Source organism: Pungitius pungitius, chromosome 2 (assembly GCF_949316345.1).
Source record: "Pungitius pungitius chromosome 2, fPunPun2.1, whole genome shotgun sequence".
NCBI lineage: Eukaryota > Metazoa > Chordata > Actinopteri > Perciformes > Gasterosteidae > Pungitius > Pungitius pungitius.
In genome coordinates, this window is record NC_084901.1 from 10,866,384 (window position 1) to 10,881,280 (window position 14,897).

At 47.0% G+C, this 14,897-nt stretch overlaps 1 protein-coding gene across 7 annotated transcripts in view; it reads right to left on the reverse strand.

The window, feature by feature from the left end:
• Nucleotides 1-14,897, reverse strand: part of nav3 (neuron navigator 3) — a 129,538-nt gene that overhangs the window by 91,493 nt on the left and 23,148 nt on the right. For all 7 annotated transcript variants that reach the window (XM_062560377.1, XM_037461598.2, XM_062560376.1 and 4 more), the window contains exons 2-3: nt 2,962-3,079; nt 1,452-1,504 (exon numbers count right to left, since the gene is read on the reverse strand). In XM_062560377.1, coding sequence (XP_062416361.1) covers nt 1,452-1,504; nt 2,962-3,079 — 171 coding nt within the window. The remainder of the gene's footprint in view (nt 1-1,451; nt 1,505-2,961; nt 3,080-14,897) is intronic.

A 14,897-nucleotide genomic window follows, 5' to 3' on the forward strand; every position in this document is an offset into this window, starting at 1 on the left:
GTCAGATAGTTAATTAAACAAAAGCAACCTAGCAATTCAATAATTTTCCTCTGATTCTTCATAGGACCAATTGTCTACTAATGTTAGGGATGTAAGCAGAAGAGCACGCCTAGTGGTGAAAACTATAATACGTGTGATAATGATTAGTGTTTTATTGGATATAAGTTATCACATTAGTATGTTAGATTATTGACTGCAATGTGAAATAAACACAATTCATTGATATTAAAGTCATTTAATTACTGTACGTATGACATCCCACCACAATGAAACATTAAAGCCCTGATGGATTAATTACATGATTTTTTCCCCAAAGACTTTAAAAAAAAAAATGTTCTCCTGTTAGGCTGTTAAGAGCACAAGGATGTAGGACTGCCCTGCGAGGCAAATATTTCGATTTTGGATCTTAGCTAAACATGATGGTTTAAATGCAAAGAACTGTGATGATATAAGACATGAAGAAAGGGCCACAGTGCTCGCCCACAGCGCGCCACAAAGCTAAACAGCCTAAGGCACTTGTAATGGAAGGAGGGCCGATGCCAGGGCAAAACCGACGCTGCATAAACACTTAGTCAACCTTAGTTAAAGTGAGGGGCAATCATCTACCAGAGACGAAAATCAGCGGTTAAGCGGCCCGTCATCTTGTTAAAAACAGAGAGCGGGGAGAATGACAACGCCAGCACCACTCGGCCAGATTACACAGATTATTAGTCAGTCATCGCCATCCTACTGAATAATAAATAAATCATGCTTTGAGACCAGAGTGGTCACGATTGGCTGCTTGGGATCGTGGAGTGAAATAAAGACGCAGAACCACAAGTGGCAAGTTTGTCTTTGGGAGGAACTTGAATTTGTAGATTACATTAGTGAGAGTGCATGGCAGGCGGGGGAAGAAGTGGTCAGATCCTTTACTTGGAGAAAAGTACAAATCTAGACATGTAAATAGGAAAATAACCAATTACAACACTTACACACACTCAAACTAATACCTAAGTATGTAAGTATCCGGGTGTGCTGTATTAGTGGATTGTTAACACAGATCCATCAAATTATTACTATAATTTAAGGGTGTGGCTGCTCAAGGTGGAGCTGATTTGAACTACTTCATATAGTTAGGTAACTTTGCCCAGTTGTTCTCCCCTTCAACTTTTGCTTTTTTTTTGTCTCTTTGGTGGAACACTAACAACTTATACATCAATAATGTGACACAGTGATGCTGCTTTCTATGGAACCACGAGACAAAAAGATTGCCTGCATAGTGTTTTGGATGCTCCTCTTATGTATTCTATTATCTAAAGGTGTCGTAATAGCTGTCAAACAAGTGTGGCAGAGTAAAAGGCACAATGTCTGAAATGTAGTAGTAGCAGTAGCACCCTCATATGTTCCTCCAAAAAATCATCCACCAGTGCGTCAAAGATGGATAGAGTTAAATTTTAAAGAGTAACACTCACCATTTGCGACTGACTCCTGGGGCTGCCATTGATATCCTCCACCTTCTCATTGGCTGTGGGACGGAGGAAATGAAGAAACAAGATGTTTATCGCCGTCCTGTTTAACAAACTTTGATATTGCCACGTCCAGTGACTTTTGAGTTCAGGGGCCGAAATCCAGCAGGGAACTTTTGCTGAGGTTATGTAGGAGAATGTGTGTGTGTGTGTGTGTGCGTGTGTGTGCGTGTGTCGAGGTGCATAGCGACGCAGAAAAAAGGTCTCGGAGGCAAAGCTGCCTAATTCGTCAGCTGCCGCCAGAGAATTACTGACAGGCCAGCTTGGCCTCATTGTCTGTTAGGGGGGGTGAGCAGGGAGGGTAAAGTTTCAATCACACGGAGAGAGAGAGAGAGGGAGGGGGGGGAGAGGGAGAGAGAGGGAGGAGGGAGACGACAAGAAAGCAGGGCGACTGGTTGAAAATACAGATTAGAGGAGACGGACAGCATCTGTGAGAAAGGCGGCATATTTAACGGAGGGGAATGTGTATGTGAGAGTTAGAGTGTGATGAACACAGGGAAAGTCCCAGAAGGAGAGAAACTCAGCAACACCAACGGAGACACAAACAAAGGCCAAATGAAAGACGAGAGATAGCGAGCAAAGGCAGTGGACGTGAGAAGGGAAATAATGGATGACAACTGGTGCAGAGAGAGTTGCTTCCAAATGATTTGTCTTGCTGTGATTAAAGAGGCAGACTACACCACAAGGTGTATCACTGTTACAGAGTGGCTCAATGCTACAGTTTGATTTCCTTCGTTTTGCTCCCTCTTGGATATCGGTCTGGTCCAAGTGGAGTGTGCGTGATGTTGCATCGTTTCTCCTTCTCCACAGGGAGATACTGTAACCATAGACTAATGAACCATGATGGACCAGTCCACACAGTTCTGATGATCTCTGGCCTGATCTACAGCTCTATTCCTGTCTCTGCTCCCATCAACAACAGTCAGAGTTTGCGTAGCCACCAGTGGCCCTTCATCCTAATTAGCAGACAAATTCTATTGTTATGGACAAAAACGCATTTTGGCTCATCACCGAGTTGGTTTAAAATGTTTCTACCAAAAGTGACGGAGGTGTGGCCTCTTTTAAACCCCTCCGTCCGTCGCATCATGCTAACACGTTCCCAAGACAACACCATCGATCGCCCCCTTTACGCCCCACTGGTGAGACGGTAAAAAAAAGCCCAAGCGGGGTTGTGGAGATTAGTAACTGCAAGCCATCGAGCGTATAAGTGTGTGTGTGTGCCACTGGCTTCACCTAACAGACAGAAAGTATCATCAGCAGAGGGAGTGTTTTATTATTGCTGATAACACACAGATGTATTTCTCTGTGCTTTATTAATATCAGTTAAACATCATAAAGGAAGAGAAGAGAGGGGGGATAGAATGAAAGATATGACAGCCGATGATAGAGAAAAGACAGACAGGTGTGTGTGTGTGTGTGTGTGTGTGTGTGTGTGTGTGTGTGTGTGGAGACCTACCTATGATCTGGATGATCTGTGCCAGCAGGACTCCATCGGTGACGTCCTGGCTCAGGTCCTTGATGAGGCGCTGACAGCCAGACCTGGCCAGGTAGTGGTTGGCCCAGTCTGTGTAAATCTGCAACGATAAAACAACACGTTCCGTCAATGTTTGGCGTGAATATTAGATACAGAGACGAGTACTGTGTGTGTGTGTGTGTGTGTGTGTGTGTGTTTGTGACAAAGTTCTAAAGCTTCTACAATTGGCAGAGATGCCGCTCACGTGCTTTTTACCGCTGGGTGCTGTAAAAGAAGGAAAGGCCAGTCTCAGTCCACTGAAGCTTACAGACGTAAATATTAACATGGATAAATGAGATGGGCATTAATGTGGCAGTCTGCACCCGCAAATACGTCCTCTCGTTAACCGTGTACTTTAGAAAAACCCCAAAACTGATGGGCGGACATTGACAAAGCAGAAGAGGAACAAGCTTGAAGAGGGGAGCCGTCCTCTAAACGATTGATTATTCTATCATGATGTCTTAATGGGAGGTTTGCTGAAACGGGGGCATCGTCATGTCCCCAACCTCTCAAGGGCCTCTTCGTCCGTCAGCAGAGCCCATGCCACGGACCTCAACAGCTGCTGCGGCGCCCCCCCCCCCCCCCTCCCCCGGGCTCCAGAAGATGTGAACCACATCTGGCCCCCGCGTGAGGGTCGAAGACTCTGCCTCCTCTGTCCTGGCTACGCTGGCTCAAGCAGACCGAAGCAGACTTAACCCCATGTGTTTTTCCCCTCGTTTGCCTCACGCCGCCGTGATATAAGGAATGCTCCTCTACCGCTCTTTTCCTTCTTCGGAAGATCTCTTGCCACCTCCCGAGACTTTTTACCTGTTGTGGTTTCCCTCGGCCACTTTCACCCAAAATGACAAGCCGCAAAGTCGAAGGACAAAAAACTTAACACGAATGCGAAGGGATCCCACAAACACACGGGAAAATGCAAACCGCATCACGACAAGTAAACAAACAGGATGGAAGGAGGATGTAGAAAGTGGACCCTTGCTGTCCACGATGCTATCATCACAGATATGGGACGGGGGGGGGGGTTCCCATCTGCTTCCTTGTTTTAGCAGCCACCCCCAGCTGCCATGCATCCCTCTCTATAGGGTACCAGGATAAAGCTGAATCAGCCGGGTCGGATTCACCTCCAATATTAGCACAAAAGTTCATGAAACCTCCAGGATGGTGGCTAAAAAGGAATGCTAGCAAACGCGCTATATGTGCAAAATTAAGATTTTGCACATATTGAAAAAACGCACTGCAACAAAAAGGGAAAGCTCCTCAGGACTCTGGGGAAAAACAGAGAGGACTTTTGAGGAGCGGGCCCGATAACCTGACTGATGTATTCAAGCTGGACACATTTGTGGCTCAAATAGCCAGCTGCCTCTGCATCTGTTGCAGCTCCTGGGGGGGGACCTGACTCCAATAAACATACATCTCCAGGCTGTGCCTTGTCTGCGCCGTGTAGCCTGGAGGGAGACAACGCTAGCTTCATCAAAAAGGACAATCACAGGAAGGTAAACTGAAGACGCTTTAAAAAAGGGCCAACTTGTGGAGGCTTTACTGCCGCTAACCCTGACCTGGGACCTCTTGTGCCCCCCCCCCCCCACCATCCTAAGCAGGGACCACCAACTCACTGATCCACTCTTTTCCAAACTCAGCCTCCTACACCCGTTAACCTGTCTCTCCTCTTTCTCTCTCCCTCCCCCAGTCCCAGTGGCTTCGGGAGTGGGGAGGCGGGGGGGGGGGGGTGAGCAGCCGCTACGACAGACACATCAGCTTCGGCGGTTAACTCCAGCTGTGATGGCTGAGGCGAATGACATCATGGAGGCGCACATGCTGGATGAGACAACATGCAAATACAATCCATACAAATGTAAACAATCTCGCAGCTGATCATACACCAGCAACCCCGCGTTTCCACTTGCCCACCCTGTCTGTCTTTCTGCAGAAAGCATCAATCAGCAGAAGTGGGGTCGGTTGACAATGTCCTTACTGACGAAGTGTCCTCGCCTTTCCTCCTCTGTGCAGATCCCCCCCCATCCCTGCCCGCCCCTCTCAGCTCCGCTCGCACCGGAGCCGGTAAACCGCCTCCAACAGTACTGATCACAATGCAGGGAATACAGCTACGCAGGTGCTATTGAAAGAGGCTGCAGTGGCGCCGTTAAGCCTTTGGGGGGAGCCAGGTGAAAAGGGAAGAGAAAGAGAGGGAGCATGTGAAAGAGAGAGAGAGAGAGAGAGAGGGAGAGGGATAGGGGAGGAGGAAGTCATACTGGGCGGAACCCCCTGTGTCCATCAACGTGCCCCCACTCATAGACTGCTGATGTATGGGCTCGTTAATCAGCGCTGTCTCATGAATTAAGAGCCTAAATGCTTTCAAGGGGTTTGTGATGCACACAATCACTCGGAGGACGTTTGGCTGTGCAATGCTGTTTTGACCAACCACGCCAAGACGTCAGGCTTGAAAGACACCCAGACTTGGCACAGCGGGGCGCCGCTCGCGCTCGGGTCCTAAAGGTAATTAAATACGGCATAAAAGCTGCGTTGACCAAAAAAGAGTGATGGGCCAGATCGATGGAGCTTCCTCCTGATTCTCTTCGTCCTCCTCCTCCTCCTTGTCTTGCATATCCAGGGTCAAGGGGATGGCATGAAGAGTCGTGAAAAAGACAGAAAATCTCTCATGGCTCTTGTGTTCAATGGTGTTTGGAAAAGAACCACAGAAGTAAAATAAGTAAAATGATCTAATAGTTAATGACTATTTTCTGCATGCAGGAAAGGAATCTAAGTGTGATTTTCATCGAGTTGGCCTCCTAACTTGTAGCACAGTCATGCTTGTGCGAACGCTCAGATCTCAGCACGGAGAGACGTTCCTCCTCCGGCCGCTGGCGGCGAAATCCGCATTCAAGCATCAAACTACTCGGAGGTCACAACTGTCAGTGTCCCACTACGTTATGGGAGCACCTGGAAGCCATTTTCTTCTGCAAAGGGCTAGCGTCTGACGCGTCTACGCTCCCTTTAGAAACCATCATCATCATCTCGCCCTGGGAGTGGGGAAAGGAGGCTTCCTTTCAAACCCACCTAATCCTGAGGTAATGGCTGCAGGCAGCAATCCAACGTGGCCCCACTCCAATTTCACCGGGCGGGGAGTTTACACAGGTCCGTATACAAATCACACACTCAAAGTTTCCCTTTGCGGACTGGCGCCGGCGAGGAGGGAAGAACACGTGACGGCGTTATCGGCAAACCTTTTTTCTTTCTTTTTTTCTAAATCTTCATGGCGATGGACTGAAAATCCGGAGGGCCGTGAGTGGGACGAGCGGTGGTCGCGTCTGTTGCCGCGCCAACTGTTTGACGTTTGGCAAACGGATCTGTCCAGTTGTGTTTACCGCCGCAGTGAAGGACACGGGGATAGAACACTAAACAAATGCAACATGCAGATGGAACTTAGAATGAATGAATGCGAGCATTCAATTAATGCACCGTGCCTTACGAACACACACCCATTCACTCGGACTCCTCTTTCCAGAAAGCTCCTTTGACTCCCGAGCCAAAGTCTTACTCACTATTTCCTGAGAGCCTATTAAGTGTTTGTTTGGATCATTCCTTGGAAGGAAAATTGATTATCAAGGTCCCGCAGCGCACATTCGTACCAGTGGAAGGTCATCCAGCAGCGCCGGACAGGCAGGTGCCTTGCCCGTGGGCTCTGTGGGAGCCGTTTGAACCAGCATCGCCTGGCTCTCTCTCTCTCTGGTCCCCGGCCACCATGACGCCAGTGGGATCAGCAGAGAGAGGCTCGTACTGCTAAAAAGTGACCCACTCGCTCACTGTCTGCTCTGCCGAGCCGACGCGTTCCTCTCGGGGGAAATCCCGCAGCAGAAAATGACACAATTGCCCGTCAGTCAGTGCGAGAACCCCAAAGGCCCGAAGAGAGGGAGAGAGAAAAGAAGAAACGACAGCTCCAAAACAGTTGGAAGACATGCGAGCAGAAGACTGCTTGAAGACACATGGCAATCAGAGACAGATGTTTTTGTCGACTAATTGGGTAAACCGCCAGTGGCCAGTGGTCGTCAGACGGTGGCCACGGCAGTATTCAGCACACAGAGGAACTATTACATGTAGTGGCTTTCTATCGTCATATTACAAGTAAAAAGTACAACGTGACACATGTACATACAAAGGGGATGGGGAGCATATATAGCAATAATGCTACTCCAGAGATTAGGGCTGTGAGAATAAACATATATAAAAATATACATCTAGTCTGGTCCTTAAATACCTCTGACATGAACATTTTAAGAATTTATATAAATTATTTTCGTTTTAAACTAAAAAAAACGTGATTGACAGGTCCTCAGCTTTGATTGGTCGTTTTCCTCCAGGCAGCATGTAAAAAAACATTTGCAGCACTAAGGGAAGTCAGACAAAGAAGATTACATTTTCATACCGTCGGTTTATCATGACAGTTTGAGCAAAAAAAATTAGATTGTAGCTTTAAATACAAATTGTGAGCATTATCTCATACAATATCAATCTTCTGATAAGGGAATAAATGAGTTTGGCAATACAATTCATGTTTTTAATCTCCTAGTGTGCTCTAAGACGTGTAATACATATTTCATCATCATTTTTAATAATTTAAATCTTAAATGTTAATAACCACTCCTCTCCGGGATTTTATCAGGAAGATAAAAATATATTTAAAATCTCATAAACCACGGCAGTGTGTTCAAGCCATCATTTCTTTCCTCTCAGATCAAACAAGTGGACTGCAGCAGATGCACACACACACACACACAGCAGCATCTCACCTCGCCATGGTAACCGCAGTGGCTGGCTGTGGCCTGTGAGCCAGACGCTGCCACCACGGAAGCTGCACACACGCAAATACACACACACGCCTACACACTGGCAGCCACACACACTACAGCCACAAGCCCTTGAGAGACAAAGTCTCAAAAAGAGAAAATAACAATACAATAATATAATATAATATACTACTGCTAATTAAAATAATAACAATACCAAAAAAGAAAGACACTTCTAATACTATATTTCTGCAGACCACTCCAAACACACACACACACACACACACACACACTTACAGGGGGGACAAGCAGGTACGCCTTGTCATCAGCTCGGCAAAAATAAGTACATCCTTATTATTGGATTTATTCTCCAAAACTTATTCCAACAAAAAACAGACCACGAGGATACTGACTCATCGTCACGGGTTAGTCACACTTCCTCGCAGCATATGACCGGCTCGCTGTTCATTTTAGTGTAATGAGTCAGTGACTCGGTTTGATTAGTTGTGGTTCTGTTGGCTTTTACAGCCCAGGCCCCAGTTGAACCTGCTTTGGAGGCACTTTCACCCGCAGCAGAAACTGTTTTGCCCGTCACGCTGATAAAATAGACGCACGCTGCGGTGGAACAAATAGTTTAGCAAATGCAAAATAACAAGAGAAACCCAAGAAATGACAACCCAACGGTTGTAATCAGGCGTATGCAGATGGCGAATCAGCCGATAGAATACTCGTGTCAAACAGTGTGTTCTGAGCCATCAAAGCTACCAGCGGCCTGGCCATCAGCCCGATTGGGATGAAAAAAAAGCCCATCTAGATGCATTGCACTGCACACTCTTTGGTTTCTGCCATCTGCTTGTTGAGGAACCAATTAATGAAGAACAATGGCTTTTTGATTGGATGCCGGAAACATTTCTCTTTCCACTGTTGCTACGAAGCCCCCCAAGCCAGCGCCGCCCCCCACCTCTTCACTGCTCTTTGTTTTGGTGCACTATCAATAAGCTGGTGCATGAAGGGGAGTTTTCACTTTGGATGCAATTTGTTCTTTTTTATTTCTGGGAGATCAATCACCCGAGCTCCTTTATTCATCAGTTTAGACAATTGTGTTAGTTTCTTGCAAATTGTTCAAGAAGGGCACAAGTTTTGGCCGTTGTTTCTATCCATCAATAAAAGTGAGACTGGCTCCTTAGTTTCTTAATTACTCTGCACAAAAAATTCCCCAAGTCATGTCAACATCATACATTCCTGTCCTGTGTTTTCTCTGTCTGGTGTTGATACAGCGATGTTACATTTGATCATTTGTTAACATCTGAGAGTGAGAGTGAGCTGCTTTCAGTGGGACAACAGAGGGCCCCTGGTCATCCACTGAATGAAATGCTTTTCCACACAGCGACCAGCAGAGGGCTCCACACTGACCCTCAGCATCTTCATCCAGCGAAACGTTTTTTTTTGGGGGGGGTTGTTACCAATACATTTAATGAGTCACCAGAGCATCATCTTAGAAGTGCTGTTTAAGAGCCAAAGCCACCTCACATACAGAGCAGCTTGGGCTCTCTGGTTAGTAGCGAGGCAGTGTTCTCTGCAGCCATGAACTGTAACCCAGACCTTAAAGGAACACATGACTGACCGTCACAATGGAGGAAATGACCCTTTAAGGGCTGTCATTACACACTTTTAGAGATAGACCCAAAGCAGCACAAAACGCATAAAGAGACGGCGGTCTGTGGTTTCTGGGAAAAAATATTTGTCGAGTCTGGAAACTGATGTAAACGAGGTTGGTATGAAGTTTGAAGATGTCGGTACTTAACGTCCAGGGAGGGTCGAATTATGAGAAATGTAGGGTCCATACCAGTGACGTTAAAAACTCATCAACAAGCAATAAACTACACCCAACCACACACACCTGGTTGCAGCATAAAAAGCAAGTCTGGCTCATCACACCTTTGTCTGCCCTTCTGTTCACCCCCCCCCCCACTCACACCTCCTTTACCCATCTACCGTCATCATATAATTCATGCAGCAGTATAAAGAAAAGGTCACCTCTGTGTGTGTTACTAGGTGTTAACCAATCAGGGAGATTGGGATCCTGCCTCAGGGGTTGGGGACTGAACTCATTGGCTGTCTTTGGGGTTAGATTTCACTCAAAGCCCCCTTCACTGTCAGTATGTAAACTAAACACTAAAAGCTTTTTCACACAAATCAAAACTTGCTGTAACGATTCATTGTTACATCAAATATCTTATAAGAAAAGTTGAACTCAATTTCACTAAAGCACGGAGCCGGAACACATCAAAACAATCCAGCAGGAAGTTAAACTTCTGCAGAATGCCACAGATACGCGTGCTGCCAAGCAGGTGGGCACGTTGCCAGACTCCCACAAAAACCCATTTTACAACCTAAAGCGTCATCCAGCACTAAATAAAACACCCACACACTCAAGAGCCAGAGCATGGTGGTAAGCAGCCACCTCTGTGCCTGCACCAGCAGAGGGACCTGCAGACCAGAAAAGAAAGTGCTTGAAAATTGATGGACCCGTTTAAGTCATAGTGCCATTAATCCCCCAGGGTGTCTGCTGTGGCTCTACCAGCTCAGACATGAACAGAGTCATCTGATGTCACTGTGCACAACAGCAGCACACTTTGCTGTGTCTGGTAGGTGTATAATGAGTCGCTACCGGAGCTACAGGCAGAATCCCAGCTGGGTTCTGAACGTTACCCTTGCAGTCTCTTTTATCTCTTGATGTATTCCCTCAAACATGAGTTCATGGTTCATGTCTTCTTCAATGCAGCATGATGTTCAATTAGGAAATCATGCTCCATTTGAATGAAATAGAACTTTAAGGGTATGCTTTGGGGCGGGGCTACTGTGATTGACAGATTGCTGCAGCTTGCGTTGTCCAGTCTGGGTAGTGTTCGTGTTTTTTTCCTACTTTATAATGTATTTTTAGCTCCACCTTCTCGTGTCACTTTTTCTTGCAAAAAGCCAAAATTCCAGTAACAGTCCAGCTCATGCAATGAGAAAACCAGGGTTTCAATGACGGGGCGTTTACTCAGGCTGCCTGCACCCTGCCAGCCCCGACATTTACTGTAAATGCGGTGCGGATGGGCTAAACATCTGAGCCCTGGAGGGGGGCGGGAGTCCGTGACTCAGCCCTGACTGACAGGTGATGCTGCTGAGTCACATAGTCCACACAGTGAGCTCTCACTGCGGGTCCTCTCCGTGCGCTTAATCACAGACTGTGAGCAGATCATTCCTGCCTCCTGCCTCACTTTTTCACTCCTGTTTCTTTCCCCAAGTTCTGTTGATTGATTGCGCCTTCATACTGTATGTGTTACTCGCTTTGGGTTTTGACAAGGCTATCAATCCAGGACTACTTTTAATTCTGTTGATGTGCTTGATAGTTGGTGCAGACTTTCAATATTCTTAATACATGAATCTTAGCATGGGGCCAAAAGTGCTGTATCATTGCTTCAACAGCGCTTTCTCTTCATTCCTGTCCCTCCGGCCTCTCTGAGCAGGCTAAACTATGCAGCTGTTGCAACAGAGGTCAGAGGTCATTCAGTCGGTGCTCTGTCAGGATTTCCTTCTTTTCCTTTTTGAGCCTCGGACGAGCGGGAAATAGCCCCGTCCTGACGGATGTGGAGAGAGGGAGTCAGAAACACACTTCTGCCTCTGACTGGTGACATGGAGCAGCAGGGGGGGGGGGGGGGGGGGGATCTCCCAAAGCATGTTCCCCCTTTGTCTCAGAATGGGGCAAGAGGTAACCAAAGAACAAAAAGTGCAAGTGCCTTAAAGAGGAAACAGAGAGAATCAGACAAACACCTGCTCGTACTGGGAAGAAAAGCAAAAGGAAAACAGTGGAATGTTGTTAGTTGTGTTTTTTCATATACGTGAACCTGCAGGACTTCCGGCCGGGGCAAAAAGAAAACATAAACAGCCTTTTTGGAAAGAGTCAAGTTGACAATCTGCATGGGACTTTACAATTCTCTACGACTGCTCCTTACTGCATAAAGAGAAGGGGGGGGGGGGGGGGGGGCTGGCTGCGGCAGAGAGCCTTCAAAGGAGCTCAGAGTGCGCCTGAAGAGAGACTTTTCAAGATCCGATTCTTTCTCTCTTTTCCCTACAGCCCTTTGTTGTCGGGATGGGAATGCGAGACAATGCGCTGACAGGCAGGCTGCAGGAACTACAATCATATCAGGCTCTTAATGTCTCGGGGGCCTTCATCGCAACACTTCTACAGGCTCTTCATAAACGTGGCGTCAGCACCCCTCCCCTCCACTGCTGCACCGCCTATTAGCTTCCCTAATTACCAAGGAGGCTCTACGGATGAGGCCGAGGGGTGAGAGACGCTGAGCTCCGCTTACAGGAACCCAGAGCTGAAACATTCTTTACGACCCATTGCTAATGGACTCGGACCAACAGCAGTTTCAGTCCACTGGCAGGGTCAAAGGCAGAGAGACAACTATAAGCACCAGGGAGAAGGGCTGCTTTTGTAACCGACCCAGTATGGGTTAAAGGGTGTGGAGCGGGATCTTAAAATGGTGAGACGGATCGGGGGAGGGTAGCGGCAAGGGGGGGGCGGGGGGGGGTGTCTTTTCTCTCTACGAGGAAAGAGAAAAGAGAGGTGGGTCTAGGGACGTTTTTCCAGACTCAGAGTGGACTGGACGGGTCCAATAAAAGAGGCTGGATGTTGCAGGGCAGAGACACAGGTAAACGGAGTACAAAACTACTGATGAAAGGCTACACTATGGAGGAGCTGAGGACACTGAAGTCCAGCGGAGTCATCAAAAAACGTGTCTCTTGCAACTGAATTCGAATCTGAAAAGGGAATAGGAGTTTCTGCAACCAAACCGTGGGACCATGCCTTTACAGGTGGAATTGGCAGTTAACTCTAGCTACAGTACCGTAGATCCATTAAGTTCCTTCAAATGACTCAGTAATCACAGTTTGAAGTAGCTCAGAGTAGTTTCCTGAACCCATTCCGAGTGATAAATACATAAATAAAAAAAATATTTGGGTAATGAGGATGAAAATATAGTGTTTGATGTAGGCACGGAATGAAATGTACAAATTTAAAAGGACGCGTGTGCGTGTTCTGACGCTGATTAATGTGCATAGAGCTCTGGCCTGGCGTTGGGTAATCAGTGTCCCATGATCAAAAGGATGCTTGGACCGGAGCTCTCCCTGCCGTCTGGAGGAGCGTGACTCCAGGCCTCCTGTTCCCTGTCCTCACTACAAGGGTTTGGAGGTTCACATCCCACCGGGGCATGAAGGGGAAACTCAAGGAATAATTGAGGAAATAACCACATAACAACCAACTCTGGCAATTTTCACATCATGTCAAAAGAGGAAGTACAGGCTTCCTTCTGGCGTTGGAGAAGGGACTCCACCCTCCACCTTAAGATTTTCATTGGTTCAACTCCAAGAAAGCCCGATCATCAAGTCAGCACGGTTACACTCCGCTAAACACAGTATTGTTATCCGTCTTGTAACTAAAAAAACCCTCAGGTGACGAGCACCGACCAGACACCAACTAAGCAATCAGGCTTCACGGCCCCAGAGCTCATTGCAGCACACGTTCATCAGACATCAGAGAAGGATGTCGTGTGTGGATGGCTGATGAAGACGAGGAGTCGGAAATACAGCAAAGAAAACGTAGCTTCTGCTTTCCACAACATACCTGAGTGCTGGTTGTGGAGATATAAAAACTATGACAAATAATAACTTGTTTTCAATTTCACACGTGTCCAAAAGGCCTTCATCCTATTAACCAATCAAGTGAAATTAAAATCGCTCCATCCCTTAGTCCAAGTGCAGGTTTGTTCCAAACAGGAGGACATTCCCTCAAAGCGTTCCTGAGATATCTCCTTCACGTCGAGGGTCCTTGTGACCTAACGGGCCTGAGGCCAAACATCAAGCACAAGGCGAGCAACCGGCAAAACAAATGTGTGGAAGAAAGCTGCAGCCAGAAGTAAAGCTACAGTCAGGACAGGGAGGCATTCATCCTCTCTCAGCACCCCGGGCTGAACACAGGCGACAGGGTGTTAGGTATCCGGCCACATCTACAGCCAATCAGGGCCTGTGCTCAAGTAATAACCTGTCTGTTCAAGGAGCCTGAGGTTCGGCAGATAATGTGTGCCATTCCGGAGCGCTTAAAACAAATCATTATCTGAAAATTCATTATTCAGCGAAGTGAGCAATATCCAGCTGGTGCATGCGATTTGATTTAGTCTGCTATGAAGCGACGTCGTGGAACAAAGGGATTAAATCCCACAGAGGCTCCTCGACACAAAGCGGTGTGGTCGGAAGCAGGAGTAAACTAGTTTGTCAGCTGAACCCTCCATGTTGCAACATAACTGTATCCGGTGAAGGTCTCCGGCTGCTTTCATTTGAAGACTGACCTTTTCTCTGCAGACTGCGCTGTGATTAAAAAACAACCCTTCAAGAAATGCCTGTTTTCTTGATCGACTTGCAGACCGGATTCTTTTCACAGCGTTGTTTTTAAGTGGTCTGTGCTGTGCTTGATTCCGCTACCTTCTACACGGCCACCTGTATTTGTTTGATTGGTCCATCTCTCTCACGGAAAACATTTTGCCTTTCAAAGCGGGAAAAAATAAAATAATAATTGTCAAATCATTTTTTCTTTTTGCCACAAGAGCTGATCGCCTCCTTCCTTATCCACCTCTCCTCACATTTCTCGCCCATTTTCACCTCCCTCTCAGTGCTTTACAGCACATTTGTCTCTGTCTTCTCACTATCCGCTATTTGTCCTCCTCATCTTCCACCAGACGAGTGATCACCAAGCCATGCCTGTGTCCTGGTGGGATGCTGAGGGAGAGAAATCTACTGCCTCATGATGAGAGAATCAGGTGCTTTGTCTGGATGACATAATGCGACCGCCTGAGCAAAGTTTCACAGCCTGCAATAAACCTCCTTTCATTGTCCATTAATGTTAATAAAGAACTTATTCAAACGGGGGAAGGTTTGGTTTGGACAGCTCAGGGAGTGAGATCTCAACAAGAGGCAACAGGAGAGATGCCGGGTGTGTTTGTGATTTACCTCCCCAATATGAAGGAGCAAGACTTGTGGGATCAGACAGCA